At 42.2% G+C, this 22902-nt stretch overlaps 2 protein-coding genes across 2 annotated transcripts in view; both read right to left on the bottom strand.

The window, feature by feature from the left end:
* dner (delta/notch-like EGF repeat containing) overlaps positions 1 to 4868 on the bottom strand; it is a 39395-nt gene extending 34527 nt beyond the window's left edge. The window contains exon 1 of the mRNA XM_076146317.1: positions 4569 to 4868. Coding sequence (XP_076002432.1) covers positions 4569 to 4868 — 300 coding nt within the window. The remainder of the gene's footprint in view (positions 1 to 4568) is intronic.
* Positions 4869 to 7329: 2461 nt separating this feature from the next.
* Positions 7330 to 22632, bottom strand: LOC142995317 (E3 ubiquitin-protein ligase TRIP12-like). The gene is given in 39 exon segments (XM_076146316.1): positions 7330 to 7561; positions 7695 to 7798; positions 7926 to 8020; positions 8228 to 8341; positions 8450 to 8614; positions 8881 to 9045; positions 9129 to 9283; positions 9761 to 9875; positions 10124 to 10222; positions 10459 to 10615; positions 10737 to 10879; positions 11065 to 11216; positions 11706 to 11833; positions 11976 to 12175; positions 12371 to 12441; positions 12614 to 12771; positions 12897 to 13048; positions 13187 to 13378; positions 14152 to 14293; positions 14397 to 14571; positions 14896 to 14996; positions 15210 to 15411; positions 15824 to 15942; positions 16175 to 16403; positions 16736 to 16889; positions 17064 to 17220; positions 17435 to 17552; positions 17967 to 18132; positions 18225 to 18293; positions 18535 to 18696; positions 18780 to 18872; positions 18964 to 19059; positions 19187 to 19222; positions 19642 to 19793; positions 20186 to 20278; positions 20837 to 20920; positions 21043 to 21193; positions 21261 to 21373; positions 22590 to 22632. Coding segments are annotated over 39 exon segments (5217 nt in total). The 3' UTR covers positions 7330 to 7364.
* Between the last annotated feature and the right edge of the window lie 270 nt (positions 22633 to 22902).

Below are 22902 nucleotides of genomic sequence, written 5' to 3'. Positions count from 1 at the left end.
GGCACTGAGACTGGGTAATAGAGCAAAACCATAGGTGCATTTCCTGCTTTTAACATTCAACCTGTGACTGATTACACAGGGACGCTTGTGCTTGCCCTGGAAACGACACTGCAGTTGTATAAAGAGCATTCAAGTGTCTTATATTCGGTTTTACTGACTAATAAGAGAGCAATTCAGAATCAGAGATCTTTCAGAAACCTTTTTGCCTGCAATCACTGAAGATGGTGATGCTGCTCCATCTGCATGAAGAACATCATGGCAGGTTTACGGTTTCTTCATGATCCCCCTGAGGAAGACTGTTAATGTTAATGTTGTTTATGGAAATTAAGTGAGCTTTAATCTTCACCATTCTAAAGCCAATATATCAACATTCCACACACACACACAGATATTGCAACATTGAAGCTGCATATTGCTATGAAATTTGCAGAGATCTTCAAGATCCCAAGAGGATTAAAACTGCTTCATAAAATATGTTTTTAGGTTAAGACTGTACATTGATTCAGAGTCTATATATTTTATATCGTCATTTTCTTGTGGCCTCCATCTCGCCTCTGACTAACAAGCAGAGGATATCAAAGTGAATGTTCTGTGAGCTCATTTTAATTGGATGCAGCTGAGTGGCAAAATGAGCGGCCCTAGGAGACAAATTTGACCGCTACACACACACACACACACACACGTGCGCACACATACGTCTGTAGCGACTGTCTACATCTTCTATGAAGGGACCACAGCTGTCGCCATTTTGTTAAAACAAATAGAGCTATATGTTTTATTCATATCATATATTCATTATTTATATGTTGAAATAGGACTTCAGATGCTTTTCTTACAAATTACTTTGAAAGATGTCACAATTTAGTTCCCTGCTTTGTGGAGCCGTAAGATAGGAAAGTGTGTGTAGTAGGGGCTTCGGGACTGAGCTTTGTTTTCTAACTAGCTGAAATCCAATAGAACCATATTTTCTGTAATTACCAAATTGATACCTGTTAATGTTTTCACTTCAACAAATTGTAATGCAAAGTGAAATGCAATAAATGTCATCTCACATAATTAACATCTTTATTGTGAAACTGATTGTTGTGCTTCTGTGCATCTGGGTTTGATCACTTTAACTTGTTTTCAGTCCACAAAATCAAAGTAGATCCAAGAGTTTGGTTGAATAAAGTGAATTTTCTTTGGAACTACTGGAGTCATGCATCTCATTTCAACATCCTTCTGTGACAAAACAAAACGATGAAACTGCAGTGAAAATGAGCAAATTCCCAGCGAGACTGAACGATTTCTGTAAACTGTGTTTGTGAAATGCTGTATCTCAAAGATTTGGGCGTCGTATCACACAGGGACAAATCACAAGACATTTCCAAGGCCTCCAGTTAATTCTCTTGCACGGTCTCACAGATTGTAGATCGTTGAAGGGGGAAACATCCAAAGTCACTGTATGAAGGTTGATAAAGGAGCTTAAGAAAGAGGAGCGACCCAACTGAAAATCTCACTTATCAAAGACTGAAATGGAGGAAGATGAAGTGGGAAAGCATCTGGGTGAAATGAGAGTTCCTGGGGTGAGATTTCAAAATCAACTTCTGTGGTTAAGATCAAAAACACTTCATTCCACCACAGCGCTGATATGCTGCTGCTGCTCACAAAGTAGCAATGCTGAACCATCTGCTGGCTGAAACAGCTCAATTACTGTTACACCGCCTCAGAGACCTAACCTCTTTCACCGCACTCAGCCCTCTTTCCCATCTCCAAAGCGAGGCAGAATCTAAAACGCATTCTGTGTCCGTAAAGAGGCTTATGGGGGCCTGAAAAACCAAAGCGAAGTCTAGCCATCCTGCTGCCGTTTGCTTCTCCCGTACATCAGAGCAACTGAGCAATACAGTGAGAGCCCGTGGACTTTGTTCTTGAAGGATGTTTGCTGGGCGCTGCAACAGCTCTATTGTGTTGTACAGCAAGTTACCAAATCCATCAGGGAAACACAACGGGCTTCTCAATAATGAATAAGGTAGACGCTGAGAAGCTAATAACTCACGGAAAAGGCCAGTGGCAGCAAATTCCAACAGGAGAGCTTACAGGCTGCTGTAAGAGGGTAACAAGTACAGTGGGATTGTTTCCTAATGACCCTCATGGCATAAGTTGCATAAGCCTGCGTTGAGTCCCATGGGATACACATGCAACCGTCTGAAATCCACTTGCACAACCAAATCCTGCTTCTTAACCTGATTATTAAGCGTTGGTGTTGTCTGAGCTTCTTTAATCTCTCCTTGGCAACAAAATGCAAGATTATTTTCTAACAAAGAATAAGCAATTGTAGATTCTGATCAGTTGTTCCTCCATGTTTACCCCTCTTTTCCCTCCAGCCTGCAGCTTTTCACTCAACTCACTTAAATTCATCCTCCTCTGTCTCCTACACCCCCACACACACACTCATGTCTCACTGGACCATCTGTATTGTGATGCATGCAGAAGATCGGGGTGCAAACCACCACTGTGCTCAACCAAACATGTCATTTACCAAATCTCTATTGACTGCTACTCCCGTTTCCATGGCAAAACATCCAACGCGAGGGGAGCGAGGTAAAAAAAGATCCATGACTCCCCAAAGACTCTTATAGGCTGCCGGTGCCGGGCATAAGAGGGATGAGGCTGTACTTGTTATCGTCGCAGCAGAGGCAGCAACTTGAAGTCTCAAGCTGAGATAGCTTGGAGATGTTTTACCAACGTGTACTTGTTGGTGATGTGCTCCTCTGTGGCGAGTGTGAATCAGGCTGCAGGGCCGACAAACTGCAGCTGCTCCTGCTTTCTATTCTGAGAGACAAATCCAGGACAGCCAAGGTGACAGAGAGGGTTCCTGGCTAAATGCTCCATTTAGTGGTCCACTCCTGCTCCTGCTCCTGCTCCTGCTCCTGCTGTATGAGCTCTCTATCCTTCCTGCCTGTGCAATAAAATACCTGTACACAGCGTCCACTCTCAGAAACTTACATATACCCACATACATGTGTAGGCACAAGTAGGCACAATGGGGGATTATGGCTGCCACCTGTTGGCGATTCTGCTAAACTTCTCCCGTCCGGTCACGCTGATTCCCTCTGAGATGCCGCAGCAGACTTGTTTCTCCTCTGTTTCACCTCAGCATGAGTCAGAGGCCCGGCTGCTCACTATAGAATGCAAATGCTCAACATTGAGTCGCCTTTTTCCTTTTTTTTGGAAGGTCAAATGCATTCAGCGCAATCCAAAATGAGCTGTGATTTGGTGGTTTATGTGGAATCAAAGTAGAAGACTTTATTGCTGTGAGTGAGAAATGCACTGCAGGATTTATGGTGTCCTTGAATTTATAAAAGCGTAAAAACAACATAGCTAGGGGGCAAAAATGTGCGGTGTAGTGCAGATCAATACGTGACTCGTGTAAAAGAATGTAGCAAATATTCTCTGTCTGCATTAGACATCAGCACTGTTGCTCTGAGCTGACAGCAGGCAATAAAAATCAGTCTGCTGGATTGAGTTAATTAATTGAGTGAAGCATTCCTGCGTTTAATCAGGGACTCTGACATCATACCAATACCAACAAGCACACCTCTTGCATCCTTCCATCAAAGACAAAACACCTTTTTGACACGTTGGTGAACATGAAGTGATTTGTATTACATTATTCTGATTTCACATATTTGACTTGACTTGATTGGAATTGATTGACTTTGTACAAAATGGTATCGCAGCGTGAAAACGAGTGCTTTGGTTAGATCGTCAGTATTCTGTTCCATTTATGAATTGTTTTTCCTACACTTGCGTTTTGACCTTAATACACTGCATATGAACACACGCACGCGCACACGCACGCACACACGCACACACACACACGCACGCACAGTTTTAGATTTAGCATTATACATGAGCTGTTGTAACTTTTCATTAATTGGGCTGAGCATTGTCCCATAGCAAAAACTCATAAATATGATAAGTGACACACTCGCATATAGAGCAGAGACACACACACACACACACACACACACACAAACACACACACACAAACACGCACGCACGCACGCATGTACGCACACAGCTAGTTCACTTGCATCTCAGTGCTGCCGATTCTCTCTCCTGTTGCCACAGCAACCCAGCATTCCTCTCTGTGTCTCAGTAACGGCACATGCTCCCATTAAAAAGCCATCCTCAAACGGCAGAAATGAAGAATGCAATCACACACACGCACACACACACACACACACACGCACGCACGCACGCACGCACGCACGCACGCACAACCAATGTTCTACCAACGCACATTCAATCAGAACACAAATACATTATGATGTGTGGTATTCTGGAGCCAATGTTATACTGCAGTTCTGTCTGAGCTCACACATTCACACTCACTCACACTCACACACTCACTCACACTCACAGGTACATCGTCGGCGTGTTAAATCAGTAAACCAACAGCCTAACTATGAAACATTTACTACTTTTTGACCCTAACACGTCCTGCGTGTGAGATTGTCTCACTGTCCTCAGTAGAAGCTCATCTAAAACAGTTTGACAAGAACAAAAAGAAGCCACGTCCTCACCTCACAGTTGTGTCCAGTGAAGCCCTGGGTACACGTGCAGGCGTACTCCCAGCCGTCCCCTGGCCTGTCGTCAGAGGGGAGGGCCAGGCAGAAGCCCCCGTTGAGACAGGGTCGCCCTTCGCAGGGGTCAGGAACAGGTGTCGCCTGGGTTGGGATGAGCTCAGCCGGGGCAGGGGTGTCCGGGGCCAGTTGGAAAGGAGAAGGGACGGCCGCGACCCTGGTAGTCAGAGGCAGGAGCAGCAGCAGAGTGGATACAAAGCGCTGCATGGTCTGTGTGGGACAGCGGGGGTCCGTCCTCATCTTTAATCCTCTCACTCTGCTTTCCTCTTTGTTTCCTTGACGGCTTATTGTGTGCATTTGTCTTCCCTCCCTGGGCCACTCGGAAGCTGCAGTTTGGTGCTGGCTGGACTCTGAGAAGTGAGTGAGCATCTGTGTGTGAGACAGAGAGTGTGTGTCAGCGAGGGAGGAGAGGCAGGCTGTGCGCAGGGAGAAGAGAGAGAGAGAGTGAGCTGGTGCGGAGGCTGAGGGAGAGAGGGGAGGGATGCAGGAGGAGAACAGGAGGGCAGGGCTCTGGCTCACTTGCTGTCTCCGAGTCACAGTGACGATGATAGGTGACGACACAAGATCCAACCCCACCGTGTGCACACACACACTCACTCCTCTCTCTTTGCTTCTATCTTTCTGCGATGCACTTTCCTCATTTGGAGCCTCATCATCTCCTCAGAGGCAGCAAGGAGAGCAGATGGGGAACAGAGAGGGGGAACAAAAGGATGGTGCGGTGCAGAAGAAATCCTTGGAGATCAGCTGCTTTCCAGTGATACGAGAGAGAGAGAGAGAGAGAGAGAGAGAGAGAGAGAGAGAGAGAGAGAGAGAGAGCTGCTCTGACACCAGCAGCAGCTTGTTGATGAGTCTAACTGGCCCAAGTTGGCTGTTGGTTCGAATGTCAAACACAATCGTTAAGGTCAAAGATCACTGTTCTTCATCATCATCATCATCATCATCATTATCAACATCGCCACCTGTGAATAATTACCCAAATCTGAGTACTCTTCTTCAGCTGAATGAAGGCAGTGAGACTGTCGGTGACTATTGAGCTGTGGATGAACCACAGTTTTGTTGTAGCTATGAGCTATGTCAGGTTCCTAAATCACAAATGTAGGACATCATTTTAATAACCATTAGACAACAGACATGTATTTAGTCTCTGGTTGAAAAACTCATGGAATGATTTGTTAATCAAATGATATTTTATGTTTAAAAGACATCTATTCTGGGATTTTTGTGGGTCTGAGAAGTACAAAAGTATTTTGGTGCATGATGGGAGCAGGGTTGAAAGTCGGCCCTGTGCAGACCTCCAGACGGAATCGACTTTTATGACTAGTGCTTAAAATACAGTCTGTAAGATTGTGGAGTGGGTGGAATCAGAGAGCAAATCTAATTGACTCTCTCCTCCCACATCCTACCTGCTCCTCGCATGTTGGATAAAGGCCCATGTATGTGCCTGTGTACGAGAAATCCAGTTTATATAAGTATGTAAATGTATCAGACTGGTGTATTCTAGACTCGGATGCTCACATTTCTATAATCAGTCCTCCCATTTTCCCTTGTAAAGAGGGGAAATGATATGATAAGAAAATGCTGTTCAGCAGCAGCAGCAGTCCGTCTGTTTGGTTTGTGTAAGAAGGAAAAGCCACTGTGTCATCACAATTTTAATTTTTGTCATTAACCCTGGGGAAATGAATTTGTCACCATTTAATAAAGCAAGGACTTATTTCAACATTCACGCACATTTCATGAAATGCTCAACCCACCACATAACTGAAACACTGATGAGTGAGGGCCAAGCTAAAGCACCAAAACACTGTTTCCCCTGTAATGTGATCTTAAGAGCAACACTCCAGGTAAAGCAAATAAATCACCATCTACACTTTGTCTCCTTGCCTTTCCACACAACATTTCCACACTGCAACAAAAAGATCAGAGCATTCATCCTGACAAATTACCTTTGTATAAAAATGTCCTATTTCCTGCTTCCATAAAGACCAAAGGGATGAAGAAGCAAAACACAAGAAACAAACATGAGTCAAACAGTTACTTTATTTATGTTCAGGTAAAAACATGAACCTGATGCAGTAAATTATTGAAGATCTTAGAAGCCAGCACATGAACGATTGGGCCAGGAGAGCATACAGTGGCGCCCTCCCGTGGCCACAGACTGCAGGTGCACACCACGGTTTGTTCCAAGCCAGCAGTGCAAAGGAAAAGAAATCAATTACACTATACACTATATGCATATAAACTTTTTTCCATAAATGAACTTACAAATGTTCTCTGCCATGAAACCATAAAATGAGACCAACCAGTTTGTGCCCAGTGACACCACTCTAAAATAAGAGCAAAACAAATTTACCTGACCGACACACTGACCAACACTACCCGTATTCAACCAACTGCAACTCTCGTTTCCACAACATAAACGAAGACACACAGGGGGGGAAGCTGAACCAAAATGCAACACACAAACCGGGGCCAATATAATACATAACAAAATGGGAAGAGACAAACTGAAGGGAAAAATATGAGAGCAGGAGCTTCTCTATCAGATGTGTGGAAAGAGCAAAGTCTGTACGAATGATCTTTGGAGCTAAATTGAACCAAGCTTGCTCGATGATTTGTAGACTAAATTTTTTTGCAAGCTGCTTTCTCTATCAAAGAGAACAAGTAGCCTGAATGTATGCGATTACAAAGTTGTGATCAGTCGCTGTAGAAGGCATTTGAATGTGAGACGTGAAGAGATCAGGAGAGGTGGAAAGATTGCTGGCCCTCACGAGCAGCAATCAACAGTTTTTCACGCATGATCTCTATGCTGGAGTAGTCAGGCAGCTTCAGGTAGTTGACGCAGGTCATGACTGAGGGGAGGAAGTCATCTGGATTCTCAGTGGACTCAAATGTCTTCCTCACAATTGTCAGAGGGGGATTCAGACTCCGGAAACCTGTGAAACGGTGGGTGAGACTCTTACTTCAGTCGCTTGCATGATAATTATTGAGCTGGATCTGATGGTAGGAGTTTGGTCACCATGGTTGAGATTGTTGATGCTAAAATAGTGTGTGTTTGAGGCGACTCACCTCCGACAGGCAGCCTTGGGCTTCCTGTGACAAACTGCAGGAACAGTCTCTGCTGCTCGGCGTCGAAGCTGCTCAACACCTCAAACAGGAACTGTACTGCACGGCTACAAGAAGAAGGGATAACACACACCTCATCTCCAGACCCAACTCTTATGGTAACTGTTTGTCATGCAAATAGAGAACATTCTGAACCCATTTGTGGTTGTGCTTTATACAAAACAAATTGCTCACCTGTCGTGTGTGTAACCATGATCCGGTCGACAGCACTCCATCAGTGTCTTGACGTCCCACGTCTCTGATTTACTGCCACACAGCAACTGGTCCAGCTGCAGCAGGACACCAGAGGAATGAGAAATTGAGGAGGAGAAAAAAGATAAACACAAATTACAATTGCATGAGCTCTAAGAATTGTTGTGAGAATCTAAATGTTAACATGTAAATTAGCCAGCACATTGTAGTTGAAAATGGTAATGCTATTTGGTAAAGTTATTTTATATGCTTTACACAAACTAAAATGGCTCAGTTTTGTTTACCTCTTCTGGATAGAAATACTGCAAGTGATGCAGGGGGAAGACCGACTCAAATCCTTCCCGAAATGACTCAAATTGCCTTGACACGCCTTCATTTAGTGTCCAGTACACCACCAACTGCAAGGAAATATGGACAAAAACAAATCATGTATACATTTAAGATATCAACTAGGCCATCCTAAAATTAATATGAGGAATGAAAGATGAACTGCATGTGCCACAGACCCTGAGGTACTCCTCCAGGTTGTAGATTGTGACAGGAACATCTTTGCCATCCTTTTTCAGCTCAATGTTTGAGAAACCTGGCAGTGTGAAGTCCAAACTCAGGTCCTCCACTGAGCAGCCGTCCATGTTCAGGCTTTCCAAAGCCTGCTGTAGGGTCTCCCTCGTCTGATACATACAAACAGAGGCATGTTAGAAGGTCAGTATGACGAAAGGAGGCTCGCTCTGGCTGATGTCCACACAGGAGACATTCCTTATTTAGCCAAGGGTTCTTGAACGCCCTTAACAGGCCACTTTGATTCCCCAGACTCAAGAGCTGCTCAGTTGTGATCTCAATGGTATTTTTTGTTTTTCATAAAAAGGGCAATACCAGCTACCACCAACCCCTCTGAGACTGGATTAGACACTTGTCATTCTTGGAGATGGTTGCTAACCTGTGATCGGTCCTGTTCCAGCCTCTTCTTCTGGCGGATAATATCCTCCAGGTGCTGGATGGACTTGGCCACACCAGGGTCAATGTTGACCAGATCATGGGAGCTTATGGACGTCTCTTGCTGTAGCATCCACTTGTAAAATGGCAGCCCCAGGGGCAGGTCCAGCTGGAAACAGATGCATGAAGACAGGACAGTGAGGGAGGGCTCAGGATAATCTATCTAATAATCTAGTGAAAATCTATCTTTACCAGTCTGAAGTCCATAATGGCTTTGGCCATAAGCTTTCCTAAGAAACGGAACTTCGTTTTGATTTTGGCTATGTGTGCTGGTTTGGTTGTCCTGCCAAAGGGAACAGCAAACAGGCCTCTGGAGCTGAACATGTACTTAGTCCCCTCTTGGCTTCCTGTTGGGACAAAGACAAGCAAAGCCTTAAATAAAACACACAAAATCAAGCAAAGCCTGAATTTCCTTTTGCACCACTACAAAACATATCTAATATTAACTTCAGGCTGGTGTGTTGTCCGGCCATTTGACCATTTGAAGTGTGCTTGCACAACAAACATGTTCTTTTTTCAAAGAACATGTTTAATAGCATTAATTCGTCAACAAATGTTTCTGAGCCACTCCCTCCAGGCGTAATGACTGACTGCTTCATGGTAGAAGGCTGTGAGAGGTCATTTATCATAGATTGAAAAATTACGATTAAATACTTACATTTAAAAAACTATTCAGAATTAATAAAACAAAAGCATAGGATTCAAAGTATTATTTTTCATTTATTTTGGTTATTTAATATTTTTCAAGGTTTGGATGGGCTGCAAAAGATTTTCTAATTAGGGTGCGGCATTCTATAGTTTGAATGGCTGGTATAAGGTGTTACCTTTAAGATTGGCCAGAGTGACCTCTTCGCCCCTCCACAGCCAAAGATCAGCCCGCTGAAGCTCCTGGGAGACCAGAGCGTAGAACTCCAGAGTGGGGCCAAGCCCTGTGCCAACCTACAAGAAGTGCAAATTAGAAATATTAAACCTTTTTCAAGCTCACAATAAAATCTGTGTACAATGTGCATTCACTTATAAGTCCTACTTCTATTTCTTAATGATAAGAAGAGCTTCCTGAACATTCCTGCACAATGTCAAATTAATGAAATATGCAATATTATGACAAAATAACCATATTACTAAAATAATCACCTGCAGGAGTGGAACACATTAAAGCATTGGTTTTATTCTAATAGCACATGTACCTCGTTCTCATACTGAATCTCCAACATGGCCCTGGAGCTGCCAAGGTCCTGCATCACAGACTCGGCCTGTTTTAACAGCTCGTCACGGTTTATCGTCCTCTGAAAACACAAGAGGCAAGCCTTCAAATTCAATGCTAAGACAAACTGAAATACCAAAAAGTAAAAGCAATTACATACATAATAAAAATATTAGTATTAAACATAAAATATTGGGAAACAAATGTGCAAATGTGCATTTTAATATCAGGAAATGTCGGCAACAAGAAGTGTAACTGGTAGATCCTATTGGCCAATGTCACCAAGTAGAAATGCTTCATTGTGTTAACATAACGCACCTTTTTCCTGTCCAGACGTGGTGCAACTCTGCTGTCCTGAGAATCTGATTGGTTGATCTCAGGGTTTGTGTCCAGTAGGCGCTGCATGGCCCTGTCTCGATCAAAGGCAGTGACATAGAATAACATCTGCCGGGTGTCAAAGGGGAAGAAGAAGGGGCTGTAGGGATGGAGAGAATAATGTCTGTTAGAGGGTTACAGAACCAACTCACATATTTCAAAGCTGAACAATAATAAAGTATGAACACATCCTCTTCCAGCCAAGAGTCAGGAGCATTTACCAGGTCTTCCCAAGCTCAGTGAGCCAAGTAGGGATGTTTCCTGTCATGATGAACAGTGGGTCCTGTAGCTGACGATTGGCTTTGGCTGTCAGTTTGCTGTTAATGAACTCAGTGGTGGGGATGATTTCCTTACACACAGCATTCTGAAAAATATGACTTGAATATTACTCACTAAATGTAGGACAACAAACTGATGCCTCACAGTCCTGAGCATCACTGTAACATTGCAGTAGTGCACACTAGGTTAAGGCAAGTTAATTAAACAGAAACACGAAGAGTTGAACCAGTTGAACCAGTGTTAATCAAAATGTAGAAACAGGAGTCTTACATCATACAAGTAGAACCAGTATCTACTGATGGCGTGCAGGATCCTCAGCAGCAAGTTGACCTCTAAAGAGGGCTCATCAAAGGTTATGGTCTCTGGTGGCTCCGATGTGAGGTATGTCTCTAAGGGATTGATGACGCTGGGACAAACACCATCTAGAAGGAACGGAAGTCAGTGATTGAGTCACTGCGCACTCAGGTATAGAATAAATCTGAATCTGTGCACAGTAAACACCGATGACCCGGTGCAAAAACTGCATGAAAAGATAATAGCTTAGAAATCCCCTAAAATGACTATTGCATATTGATATTAATAGGTCCTTCTATAGGTGCTATGTTCACAAGCTGCTTTCCACTATCGGCTCCAACCACAAACTAAACCCACAAAGCATTAAGTCCACATTTTGAGGTGGAGCAATATGGCAGGTAGCAGTGCCTGACCAGTATTTTATTCTTTGTACTACATGAATTTGCTCAGTCAAAAAGAATAGCTGCATGCATTTCCATATATTTGCACAAAAAAACATTTCTAGTTGAGTGGGGCATCACAGGGGAGGCAAAAACTGCAATAGTCCACATATTATGATCTATCAATTAGTAAGCCAGTATTAGTTCTATTTACTAGTAGACATGTCAGGATCATACCATGCCACAGCTCATCCTGCTTCTTGCCATTGCGAGGTGAGGTTTTGGTGGGTGCCGTCTGCGCTCGGCCCCTCTTTCCACCCACAGCGTCCTTGCTGCCATCTTCATCCTCTCCCACAGGCTTATACCTGTTTGGGGGCAAAACTGTTCATTACATCACTGAAACACATCTTACATATTGAGGTATAAACACACGTTTGTTTTACTGTATTAAAATGTGTAAATACATTGTACATAATTCATAGTGTTGATAAATAATAAGGATTCTACCGTATTGTGTGCGTTTTGGTCCAGATGCCGGCTCGTCCAAGTGGATTAGCCTCATCGTCAGTGGACTCCCTCTCCTCTTCTGCCTGTAAACTGTACTGCCTTACAGCTTGGTATACTGTCATATTGTACGGCAGCAAGTGGTCACCGATATAGAACTGTAGTTTGTGACGCACACTACCGGAATTAAGGAACTGGGCCGCCTGGGGAACAAAAAACACATTTCAGTTACATTACTGTAACATCAAACTAAAACACTGTTACTGCACTCGACAGCACAAGTCTTGATAAATGTAAAAGTAGAGATCTCAACACACATATAGCTGGCATGTACATACAAAGCTTGTACAAATTAAAAAAGCCTTATTTCACATAAATGCTGCAGTGCTGTCACCTACCAGTGATTCATCAATTTCATCTTCAGAACCATCATCATCACTGTCTTCCTCTTCCCTGATTCTGCCATAGCCTGTAAATTTAAGCCTTTCAAGTAAGTGATCAAACTGAACTGGTAGGGGGTCTGATGGAGGAACCAGAGTCTACAGTGAGCACTGGCAACAACACAATTATGAAGGAAATGGGAAGGAAAACATCACAAGGATGGAAGGAAATTTTACATTGGTGTGGAAAGAGTCCCTCACCTCTGACAACAAGATATCTCTCTATCGCCTGTACCAAGGCCAGGGGCTCAATCTTCACAGCGCCACCCTTCCATTGTTTTATATTAGTGCAATCTGGGTGTCTCTGCAGCTGACCCTTCAGCTGGTGTGTGTTGAAGAACTTCAAGGCTTGAGATCCCCTGAGGAGACAAACCCATCCAATTCAATTCAAGCAACATATGAAATAGAACTACTGAAGCAAAATTATAAGAGACAAAGCTATGTCGATCATAAGCGGCTAAAAGTGCACAACACATCCACAGACCTGCTCCCATTGCCGTTACCACTGGGGAAGTCGTGAACTTTGACAGGGAACTGCTCCATTTGGCTCAGACAGCTGTTCATCTTGTGCACAAGGGCCAGGAAAGGCCCATTCTCTGCTGGGTCCAAACGGCTGACAGGCTCCAACCCTGGAACCTGCAAACCATATGACAGAAGAGGAACAACTCAGAAAGGGGAGGGAACTGGATCACACAAGCAAAATGGATGAAGTGATTATTTCCTTTTATTAGCATTCTTCTCAGAATAATAATCTAACATGGTCTATTATCTCACCGGACAACCAGAGAAGATGTGGAGGAACCTCTTCAGTCGCACGTCACGACTAAGTATGTCCCTCTCTGTATTTGAGGTTAAGTAAACCAGAAGCTGCTTCACCAAGCCACTGTGCTGGATCTCAAAGGACGATACATCAGACTCTGATACAATACTGGAGATCTCCACCAGGCACTCCACACCTCCGTCCACCTTGAAATCCGCAACAGAACACACGTGTTCATGTGTTTAGTTAAACATTCCTTAGAATCGTTTACAATATTAAGTGCACCGGGCTTGCGTTTCACCTTGGAAATAAAGTAACCGACATGTTTATTCTTCCGCTGTCTTTCTTTCCCTTATCATGCGTTCAGGCCTTGAACTCTATCTTTTCTCCTTGACACGGTGCAGAGATGCGGATGGCATCTCTGACGAACGTCCAAAAGGGGGCCCTTGAAACCATCCACTGTCCTCTTCTCTCTATTGTGCATATGATAAGCCATATCTGTACCCAGACTAGACCCACTGCAGTGTGAAAAATTAACTGATTGATCTGCTTAATTTCGGAGTCTCTTCAGTTGTCTTGCAACCCCAGAACCAGAATTTTGCCTAAATAGCCAATTTGAGCAAAATAAGGAAGGTTCTTCAAGAGGTCTTGAATTATATCTTTGCTTTATTAATTCATGGAAATGATCTGCACTTCCACACTGATTACATCATCTTCTTTCACATGACAGGCACAGCAGGAAAGATGTAATCTCCAATAGACTATTTTAAATTACCTTTTTTCCAGCTGCAGTGAGAAGACATTTCATGTTTCTTCAATGAAATATTGTAGCAACTGTCAGGAGCCAGGCACGGCACTTCCACGTTGGTAAATTAAAGGATCATGGGAGTCTTCCTGTAGTTTGACAGGAAGGTCAAACTACAGGAAGGTTGCTCTCTATCATCAAGCTTGCTACACTATTCAAGGACATGAGCCTTACCTGAAGGTTGAGCTGTTCAGTGGCCTCACAAAGTCTCTGGAGAACATTCAAGCCAGGGTTGCTGCCATCCACGTTGTCCGAGTTAATGTATTGCTCCACAAATGTACATGCTTGCTCCTTGATCCAGGTCTTGATTTTGTCCCTGGAACAGATAAAAATAGCGATCCTAACAATTCGAGTTGTATCTTACTTAGGTGCAAGGATGAAAATGTATACTCCTAATGACAACTCTCTCCTCTTCATACCTGTTGTTTGAAATGGAGTCCTTGGGAGGTGCCCTGGCCAGGCTACTCATCCCCGCTGTTCGTGACGACTCTGAGTTGGCATTGTTTGTCTGGGCATTCAGTTTGCCCCAGCTCCTGGGATTAAGATTGGCCAAGAAGGATGATTTGGGGGTCTGAGTAGTGGACGAGCTCTTGGCTGTTAATCAAAAAGTAGTAGACAAAAAGGTTAAGAACACAACATACATATAAAATGTAATTCATGAATTAATTGAATACTGAATGTAGCAATTGTCCTATTGGCAAAAATTAAGCTTAGTTGTCTAAACGTTTCCGTATTAGATTACTCAACTAAATAATAGTAGAAATAAAAGTAAATTCTAGACTAATAATATATTGAATAACAAATTGAAATCTTTCTAAATGCACTACATTCAAGTAAATCTACAGTTTGATTGAAGATAAACAGCCCTGACAGCAACACAAACCACCAAATTCTATAAAATGTAACAATTTAGTCTACCTTGATTGTCAACTTTATCATCCTCCCTTGGGGGAGAATGCTTGGGCCTCCTGGGCCCTCTTTTAGGTAACCGTTTCCTTTTCAGGACATCACTCAACCGCCTTGAAAAAAAGGAATGAATTAAAATAGTGCTCATTAGGGAAGAGCAAAATATGTGAGAGAATGTGTGCTGCTGCATGATGTGGAAATACTACATAGCCACAAGGGCACAATAAACTCAACATTCAAAACAAACAAAATTACCTTACAAATTATTTTTAAAACGACACACCTACAACACATATTACATGTAGCACACATGACAACACACTCACCCCTGTGAGCTGAGGTCCAGTGACTCATCCATGCTGTTTTGAGAGCTGGCTGAGCTCAGGTCAGGGGTGACATCATTAGGAGATGTAGAGGATTCAGTGCTGATGGTGCACAAACTAGAATTTCCGTCAGGGCAAGCTTTAGGTGGACTGGTTACCAGTAAACTTTCAAACTCTGACAAGTTCTTCACCTGGTGCATTACACCTGGAAAAGAAGATGATGGGATATTACAAACTGTTTGAGGCCTCTAAACACTTTGTCAGCTGTCAAGCCAGTGCTGCTTGTCTATAAGAGGTTTTGCTGCAGCAGCATCTGTCTGGTGAGTCATCTCACTGAGAGAGCAGGGGTTGTGAGATAAGCAAGTGCTTATGAACACTTGCTTCAGTTATTGCGTATACATTCAGTTTCTGTTCTTGGTGTGAGATTACTGTAAACATACTTTGAATTTAATCAGGCTTAAATTGACAATTGATGTCATATTTGTAACCTTAAGTAAATTGTAAAATGTAAAAATGTTTGAAACCCTTCTGAGGACAGAATACAGAATAAAGCTCAGTAATGCTATACTTCAATTCACTTTAGGTCATGTACAGGGTAGCACGTCAGTCTTTGGTACCTTCCCGTCTGAAATAGACACTGAAAACATCTGGAAGCTTCTGCATCAGGATCTCAGCCATCTGCAGAGAGCCCACTACAATCTTCAGGTCCTGGCTGGACAGCATGGAGGCAATGTGACTGTTGAAATAAGCATGAAAACAGATGTTAACCTACTGTCGACACAAAAAAAAAAATGTTGTTTCATAGTCATCTGAAGCCGCAAGTGCAAGACATGTCAGTAACCAGGTGTACAATTGTACAATTGTTTGCATAAAAAAGGGATACGTCTGCATATGAATTTTTTCTGCCTCATTAATTATTTGTTCATCTATAGTATAGAGATGAACAAATCATCCACAGGTCATTTTACCTGGACACAGCGTGGTTCCTCAGCACATCCTTCAGCAGCTCAGCATCAGCAAAGTAGATGATCCTGAGGATGGCTCTAAGGCACTTGTGTCTAACAGCAGGGCCAGCTGAGGAACTATAAACTTCGTATAAGACTCCAAACAAAGTCTTGATAAAGCATTTAGCCAGCTCAGGGTCCTCCTTCATCAGCTGAGCACGTGCATCTTCCCAATGCATCTCGTCGTGGCTTCCTGAAGTCAGACAGCAAATGTTTTTCAAACAATACTTTTTGAGAGCGTTTAGCTTGGACATCTGTGAACCTAGTTACCAGTCTACCAGTTGTACAATCACACAAAAAACTACTTCTGTTGCTCCTTAATAAGCATTAATGGGTGAGTGTAAAGGTACATTTCAGATGTACCTTTAAATTAATTATGTGCATCCTTGCTTATAAATTAGTAACATGTAAAGCTTTGGATGATTCATCGCTATGAAATAATAGTGGTAGTAGGTTATTATACTAAGCAAACCAACACATTAACCATTCCTTGCAATTCCAGAGATATTCAAGAACCTGCATTACCTGTATTGGGATTAGCCAGTGGATTAGGTTTCCTCTGGATGCCACGTGCCGTTCCTGTGTCTTCATTGATCTGCTGCATAGAGTTGAAGTCAATGGTGTAGACACGGCCCAGGGTGGACAAGCTGATGTCATCCTCTGCATTCTGGTGTGCAGTCTTATATTTTGGATAAAAAATTCCCCAGTACAACGAAGACAAGACACAAAAAATAACAAGAGTACAGAAAGAAACACATTTTATATGGTTATTACTAAATATCATAGACTTCCAATGATGATGGTTTTATCCCAAATATAGGATAGTTTGAGATGCAGTATGCAGGTGACATACCTCAATTATGCGGACGTCAGTGCGGTTATAAGGATGCCACAGTCCCCGGTCATCCTTCCACTGCCAGACAGCTCCCTCTGTAGTTTGGGCACTGCCCTTTTTCAGCATTATGTCAACTGCAAAGATGCCCTCTCTTGGCAGGCAGGGCATCAGTTCACTGTGGAAATGAATGGCATCCAAACGCTCAGTGAAATAGTGCAATGTTGACAGAGAAGTGTTCATAGAGAAACATTTAGCATCCTGAATTCTCTTCAAAGCAGTTATTTCGACATATATCTTTTAACAATTGTTTATTTTTTTAAACAACAACTATCCACCTTTGTCATCTCAGTTCCTAGGATATCTGAAGAGGACTGTAAAAGGAACATTACCATATGAGGGAGGTGAGTTCATAAGTCTCCTGAGGGCTGCGGTGTACCAGGTCAATCTGTTCTTGGCGGCTACCATTTGATGCCCCACAGAGGAGGAAGCGAAGGGTTTCCGCTGTGTCTGTTCAAAAAAGGGAATAAAAACATTTCTGCTGTTAGTATTTTACTATTTTGTTAAGCAGACAAAGTTTCTTCACTTCAGTTAACAGCATGGAAAACAGCTTAGTGAAGGGGCTAAATGCATTCAAAAGGTGTGTGTATATAGAATTCCTACAGCACTTATTTTCCATTTGAAAATTCACTGCTGAGTTTCTATGGCTGATGCTAGGTTAACAACATGACAGCAGGCAAGCAGAATTAGATAACTGAAGACAAATTTCACTGAAGCAATGCATGTTGTGGCTGTATCCTGTATTGATACAGCCATACAGTGTTCCATGTAGTAAAAACTATTGTACCATGCGTACTGATTGTGTATAAATGAAGGTGAGTGTAAAGAGTGTGTCAAAATAGTGACTGTGTGAAGATCACTCACTCTGCTTCATGAGCTGAACCGCCAGGCAGGGACAGTTAGAGCACATGAGTGAAAACATGCGCACAACCATGATGAACATCCCCGAGCTGAGGACTGGAGGGGTCACCACCAGTAGCTGCTGAATGTTGGTCAACAAATCCCGTGAGGCCACCTCCTGCAACAAGTTCTGTTCGATCAAACACAGGAAAATACAGATTAGGTAAATGGTAGAAGGGAGGCAAGTGGAGCAACAAAACATAATGTACGTCGATAACAAACCTCCTCATGCTGAGCGTTGTCCACCAGTCTGGCAAAACAGAGACAAGTGCTTTCGACAGACTTTTTATCCTAGAGGGCAATGAAATAAATGCAGTTAGTCAATCTTTACAATTGGTCATAATCAAAGATTGACATAAATATTTAAAGACACAATGTATATACTCTGCCAGTTAAGCTCCCCTATGTTTTTTTTTAACAACATCCGGCTCATCAGTACAAGACACATGTGCTGTAAATGTTTTGTCAAGGGAGCCACAATTACTTTTGCTTTGTATACTCCATAGTTTCTTGACATAAGCGAAAGTGGTACCTGGTGTGTGAGTCTCTGAGTCAGCAGAGGCAGAGAATCAGCAACAAAGTGGAATTCATCTGGGGTAATGCTCTGGCAGCAGTTGGCTGCAATGGCCAGGGCATTCCTCTGGGCGTTAATGCTGAAGAACTCAAGGTAGAGCAGGCAGTCAGCAAGCCCACCCTATGAGGGAGAAAAGGATACCATTATGTTATGTTCAAATTAATCAGTAATATCAAAGGATGAGATGAGTGTGTAATACTTACAGCCTGCAAAATGGCTTTGCTGTGTCGCCTTGACAACATCTCCAAGGCAGTGAGGGCTTGCTCTGCTACGTCAATGAACTGGATCACCTGAAGCTGCATGGAACATGTGGCAGAAAGCACGAGCACATTAGCATATCTAAAGGCTTCCATTGCAAATTATACAACAGACAATCTGATGTCGTACCTTTTCCAGGAAGACAGGAATGGCATCGACTACCACAGCAGAGGAGCGGGGAAGTGCCTCCATCATGTATGTGAGCGCACGAGAGGCATGATTCATCTGTGTGTAAAATAATAATTAATGAATAATAAATCAATCAGTAATGGAGTACAATTATCAACAAAAATAAAGATGAATGAAAAACAAATTGCCAAAACATACAGAATTAAAGCCTCATAATACTCACAATGTCAAAGTTTTGCTCCATTTGTAACAGTGTAATCTGTAAAAAAGAAAGAACAACATTAATACAGAATCAGATCAACAATGACTAGAATATCAGACAAATATCAGAAAATTTGAAGGATTTTCATTTTGGACACAAAGCAAGCATTTTATTTGTCCTGGCTACCAGAAGTCAGCAATACAGTCTGTTTGTGCAGCATGGGGAGGCTCAGTGAAAGGTTGCACAATACAACCACACATTTCACAAATGAAATCCAACTAACCTCATTCTGCCACTTGTCTGCCAATTCTTTTTTTTTTTAAAGAGTCAAGAGCAAAGCTTAAGTTTTAGAATACAATTTTGATAATAAGGTGAAAAGTAGCAAAAGTAAACAAATCTGTCCTGTCACTCTGATTCCATAACACAGAACTCTAGACAACAATAAATCCTGAGAAGAGGATTATAAGCAAACTTACCAAAGCAGACACAACACTCTTGATAGGAAATCCACCAAGTGTTTCCTCATTGCCCATCACCAGCAGCTGGCACATTTCAATTGCAGCCTGAAGCTGCTGTGATTCGTCACCAGTGGCCTGCAGGCCCTGCAGCAGCTGCTGAGCCTTGGAGCCTGCAAGAAGGTGACACAGTTTCTGCATTGGCTAACTGACAGCAGCAGTGCAGTTCAGTGTGCTGATGATGATGAGCTTGGGTAAACAAAATGTTAACAAATTACTTCTACGCAGTATGTATTATCTTCAGTGTTGTGCCAAAAGCTAGTCGCTAGTCGCACAGGAAACTAAAACTAAGATATTGAATGTTATCGGGGGGATGCAGCATTAATACAATGATTTATCTTCCATAGCACATACATGTACCTTCAGATTTATCTGCACACAGGTAATGTGCTTAAAGTGCAACAAACATTGAAGTCCCACAGACTTTATGCATGCTTACATGGGTAAGCACCATTGAAAGCCTAAAGTTCTTAAACAAGTCGTAAAGTAAGATTTTAGTACTCACTGACTCCACCGCCTATGGGCCTGTGAAAAATCTGGGTCACGCGGGGTCCAAGAGGTCCAGAAACATGTGGGATTCCCCTGGCCTCCAACAGGTCTGAAGAAGCAAAGTACTGAGGCTTAATGATGCTATGCTACACTTCGCTATGCTATGCTACTGTGATGTCAATAGGCCAGATTGTAAAATCTACCTGCCTAAATATATACAACTACATACAACTAAACAAGTTGTAATTGTAATTAATTTTTTCATGTAAACAAATTGCCTACAAAAGCCCTGCAATCAATTTTCCCTTCTGAAGCTAATAATGTTTAGGTTTTGTTGGCACAATGACAACGAAGAGTCATTTTAACAATATCGCCATTCTGTACCTAGTGGTGGTGTTGTACTGCATTGTATGGAGAGGTTTCCTCCATATGTATGTAAATTGTTGACTGTTGTGCACCATCCCTTACAAATATCCCAGGAAGATATTATTTATATACACCATCAAATACATCACCCACCACTAACAAGGACTTCTGAAATTAGCCGGTAAAAGGTGTATAATTGATTAACCTTCAAATAGGTTAGCACTGTATAGTAAAGGTGTATAAATGATCTATTTTATCTCTATTTTACCTAATGAAGGTTTTGTATGTGTGTTTAGTCTACCTTGAAGCCTTCCAATTTCAGAGTCATCAGACTCACTCTCTCCAGAGGTTGTCATGCCTACTGCTCCAGCAACTGAGCTCGAAGCTGGACACAAAAACAGCAAACCATCAAATTTAATTGAAATTTAGAACTCAACACGGACCTTAACAAAACACTCCCCTGCATGGATAGGTTGTACGATCAGGGTCAGGGGGAAAGGGAGGTACCTGAAGCCCCTTGTGGTGCCTCATCCGTGCTTGCGGCTGACGAGTTGGCCCCATCCTGGTTGTTGTCAGAGTCAGCCATTATCTCCTGTCGGCGAGCGTTGGCTGCCCCACGCTTGCCCAGGCCTCAAATTTATATACAAATGAATAATGTCTTTATTCATCGATAATTTATAACCTTACTTTTGAAGTTCAGTATCCCAACATGTGCACGAAGTCACTTGTTTCTACCTAGTGCTGGCACAGGAGCCTGTGGTCTTCTGTGGTCTTTGCCGAGAGCTGTGGAGCTCTGCTGGAGGAGACTCGCTGCTCCTCTTAGTGGACTTTCTCAAACCTTGAGAGAGTAAAAAGGACAAATACTAATATTTAATGCCCCTGGCTGGTATACAAATTATATAAATATAATGAAAACAAAAAAGGACAAAGAAAATAATTCACAAAAGTTAGACCTTTGGAATTGAGAATATTAGAACTGTCAGATCCCTTTTTGTAGTTCCTGTGATCATGCAACATTAAATTATTATTATAACCTGTCAAAAAGCAATCAAAAAGCACAAATATTCCTCCAAACAATCACAAATTTGATCATATTATTTCCATTCAGGTTAATGTGAACATTTATGCTTACTCACCATGAGCTGGAAGCTGGTTTCACCAAAAGTGTTTAAAGATGATAGATGTGCATCACATATGTTACACATGTCTGAACATCCCTGTAACTAAATATCCTATGCATGCCAAAGTTTATCAGTGAAAATGTGTCTGTATGGGTTAATTTTAACAGACTACATCAGCGACCAATTGTTGATTGAGGTTCTGCTGATGCAGTGACATTACTTTTGGAACAAAATGGTTCAGTGACATTGGATCCCTGAAGTGTAATCTGTAACCATGAATAATATGCTGATCCTCCACAAGATGATGATTCAGCCCATTTTCTCACCACCTTGGTAATATCCACTTTGTATTAAAGAACATAGAATTACAAACTTACTGTAGGAGCCAAAGATGAGCTAGATGACTGATAATAATTTAGTTGAAAGCACAAAATTAGTTTAATGCTGGTGTTGATTTCATTGGAGTTCATGGGATTCATGTTGATCTACAATGCTTAATCTAGTAATGTAGAAGTATGACGTCAATGTAAATTTGGTAGTTCTGATGACATCAATGTTGTGGCTTTGTTAGTTATGACATCAATATTGAACCTTGGTTAGTTTAAGATGACATCACTTTGTTGTTCTGTAAAGTCTTTTGCTTTTTTCTCATGGTTCTGTAACTTGTCATGATCCTGTATTTAGGTATATTTTCTTCATTTCCTGTTTTATTTTGTAGTATTACTTCCCTGTAGTATTACTTCCCTGTTTCCATTGCTTTACTTCCTGCTTATGCGTTTCCTGTCTTGTGTTACCTGTTTCCACCTACTCCTTTGTTTGTTTGTTTGTTTGCGTTGATCCATATGTTCTGTGCCATTGGAACTGTGTGTCATGTCCTGTAATCAAGACTACATCTCTGTCTGCTCTAAATCTCCATCCCTAGTTCCTGCCGACCAGGAATCGGAGCGGGTTCTAGCTGGATGATGGGCAGTGTCATCCCCTGTGATATGGAGGGTTAAATTGTGGAAACGATAAAATGCTATCCAGCAGTAACAGCAGTCTATTTGGCGTGTGTAATAAGAACTGGCCATTGCATCATCAGAAATGCAGCCTTTGTCAAATTTTACCATGTGGAAATGAATTTGTCACCATGTAATAATGCAACTACTCATTTCAACATTCACACACATTTTATATAATGCTAAACCTACCACTTAAAGAAAAAAACAGATGAGGCAGGACCCAGCTGCAGTGATCTTAAGAGACA

Source organism: Genypterus blacodes, unplaced genomic scaffold (genome assembly GCF_046128005.1).
Source record: "Genypterus blacodes isolate CSIRO-AG114 ecotype Tasmania unplaced genomic scaffold, CSIRO-AGI_Gbla_v1 ptg000032l_1, whole genome shotgun sequence".
NCBI classification, from domain to species: domain Eukaryota; kingdom Metazoa; phylum Chordata; class Actinopteri; order Ophidiiformes; family Ophidiidae; genus Genypterus; species Genypterus blacodes.
Note: the sequence above shows the minus strand (reverse complement) of the source record. Positions and strands in the feature narration are given on the sequence as shown.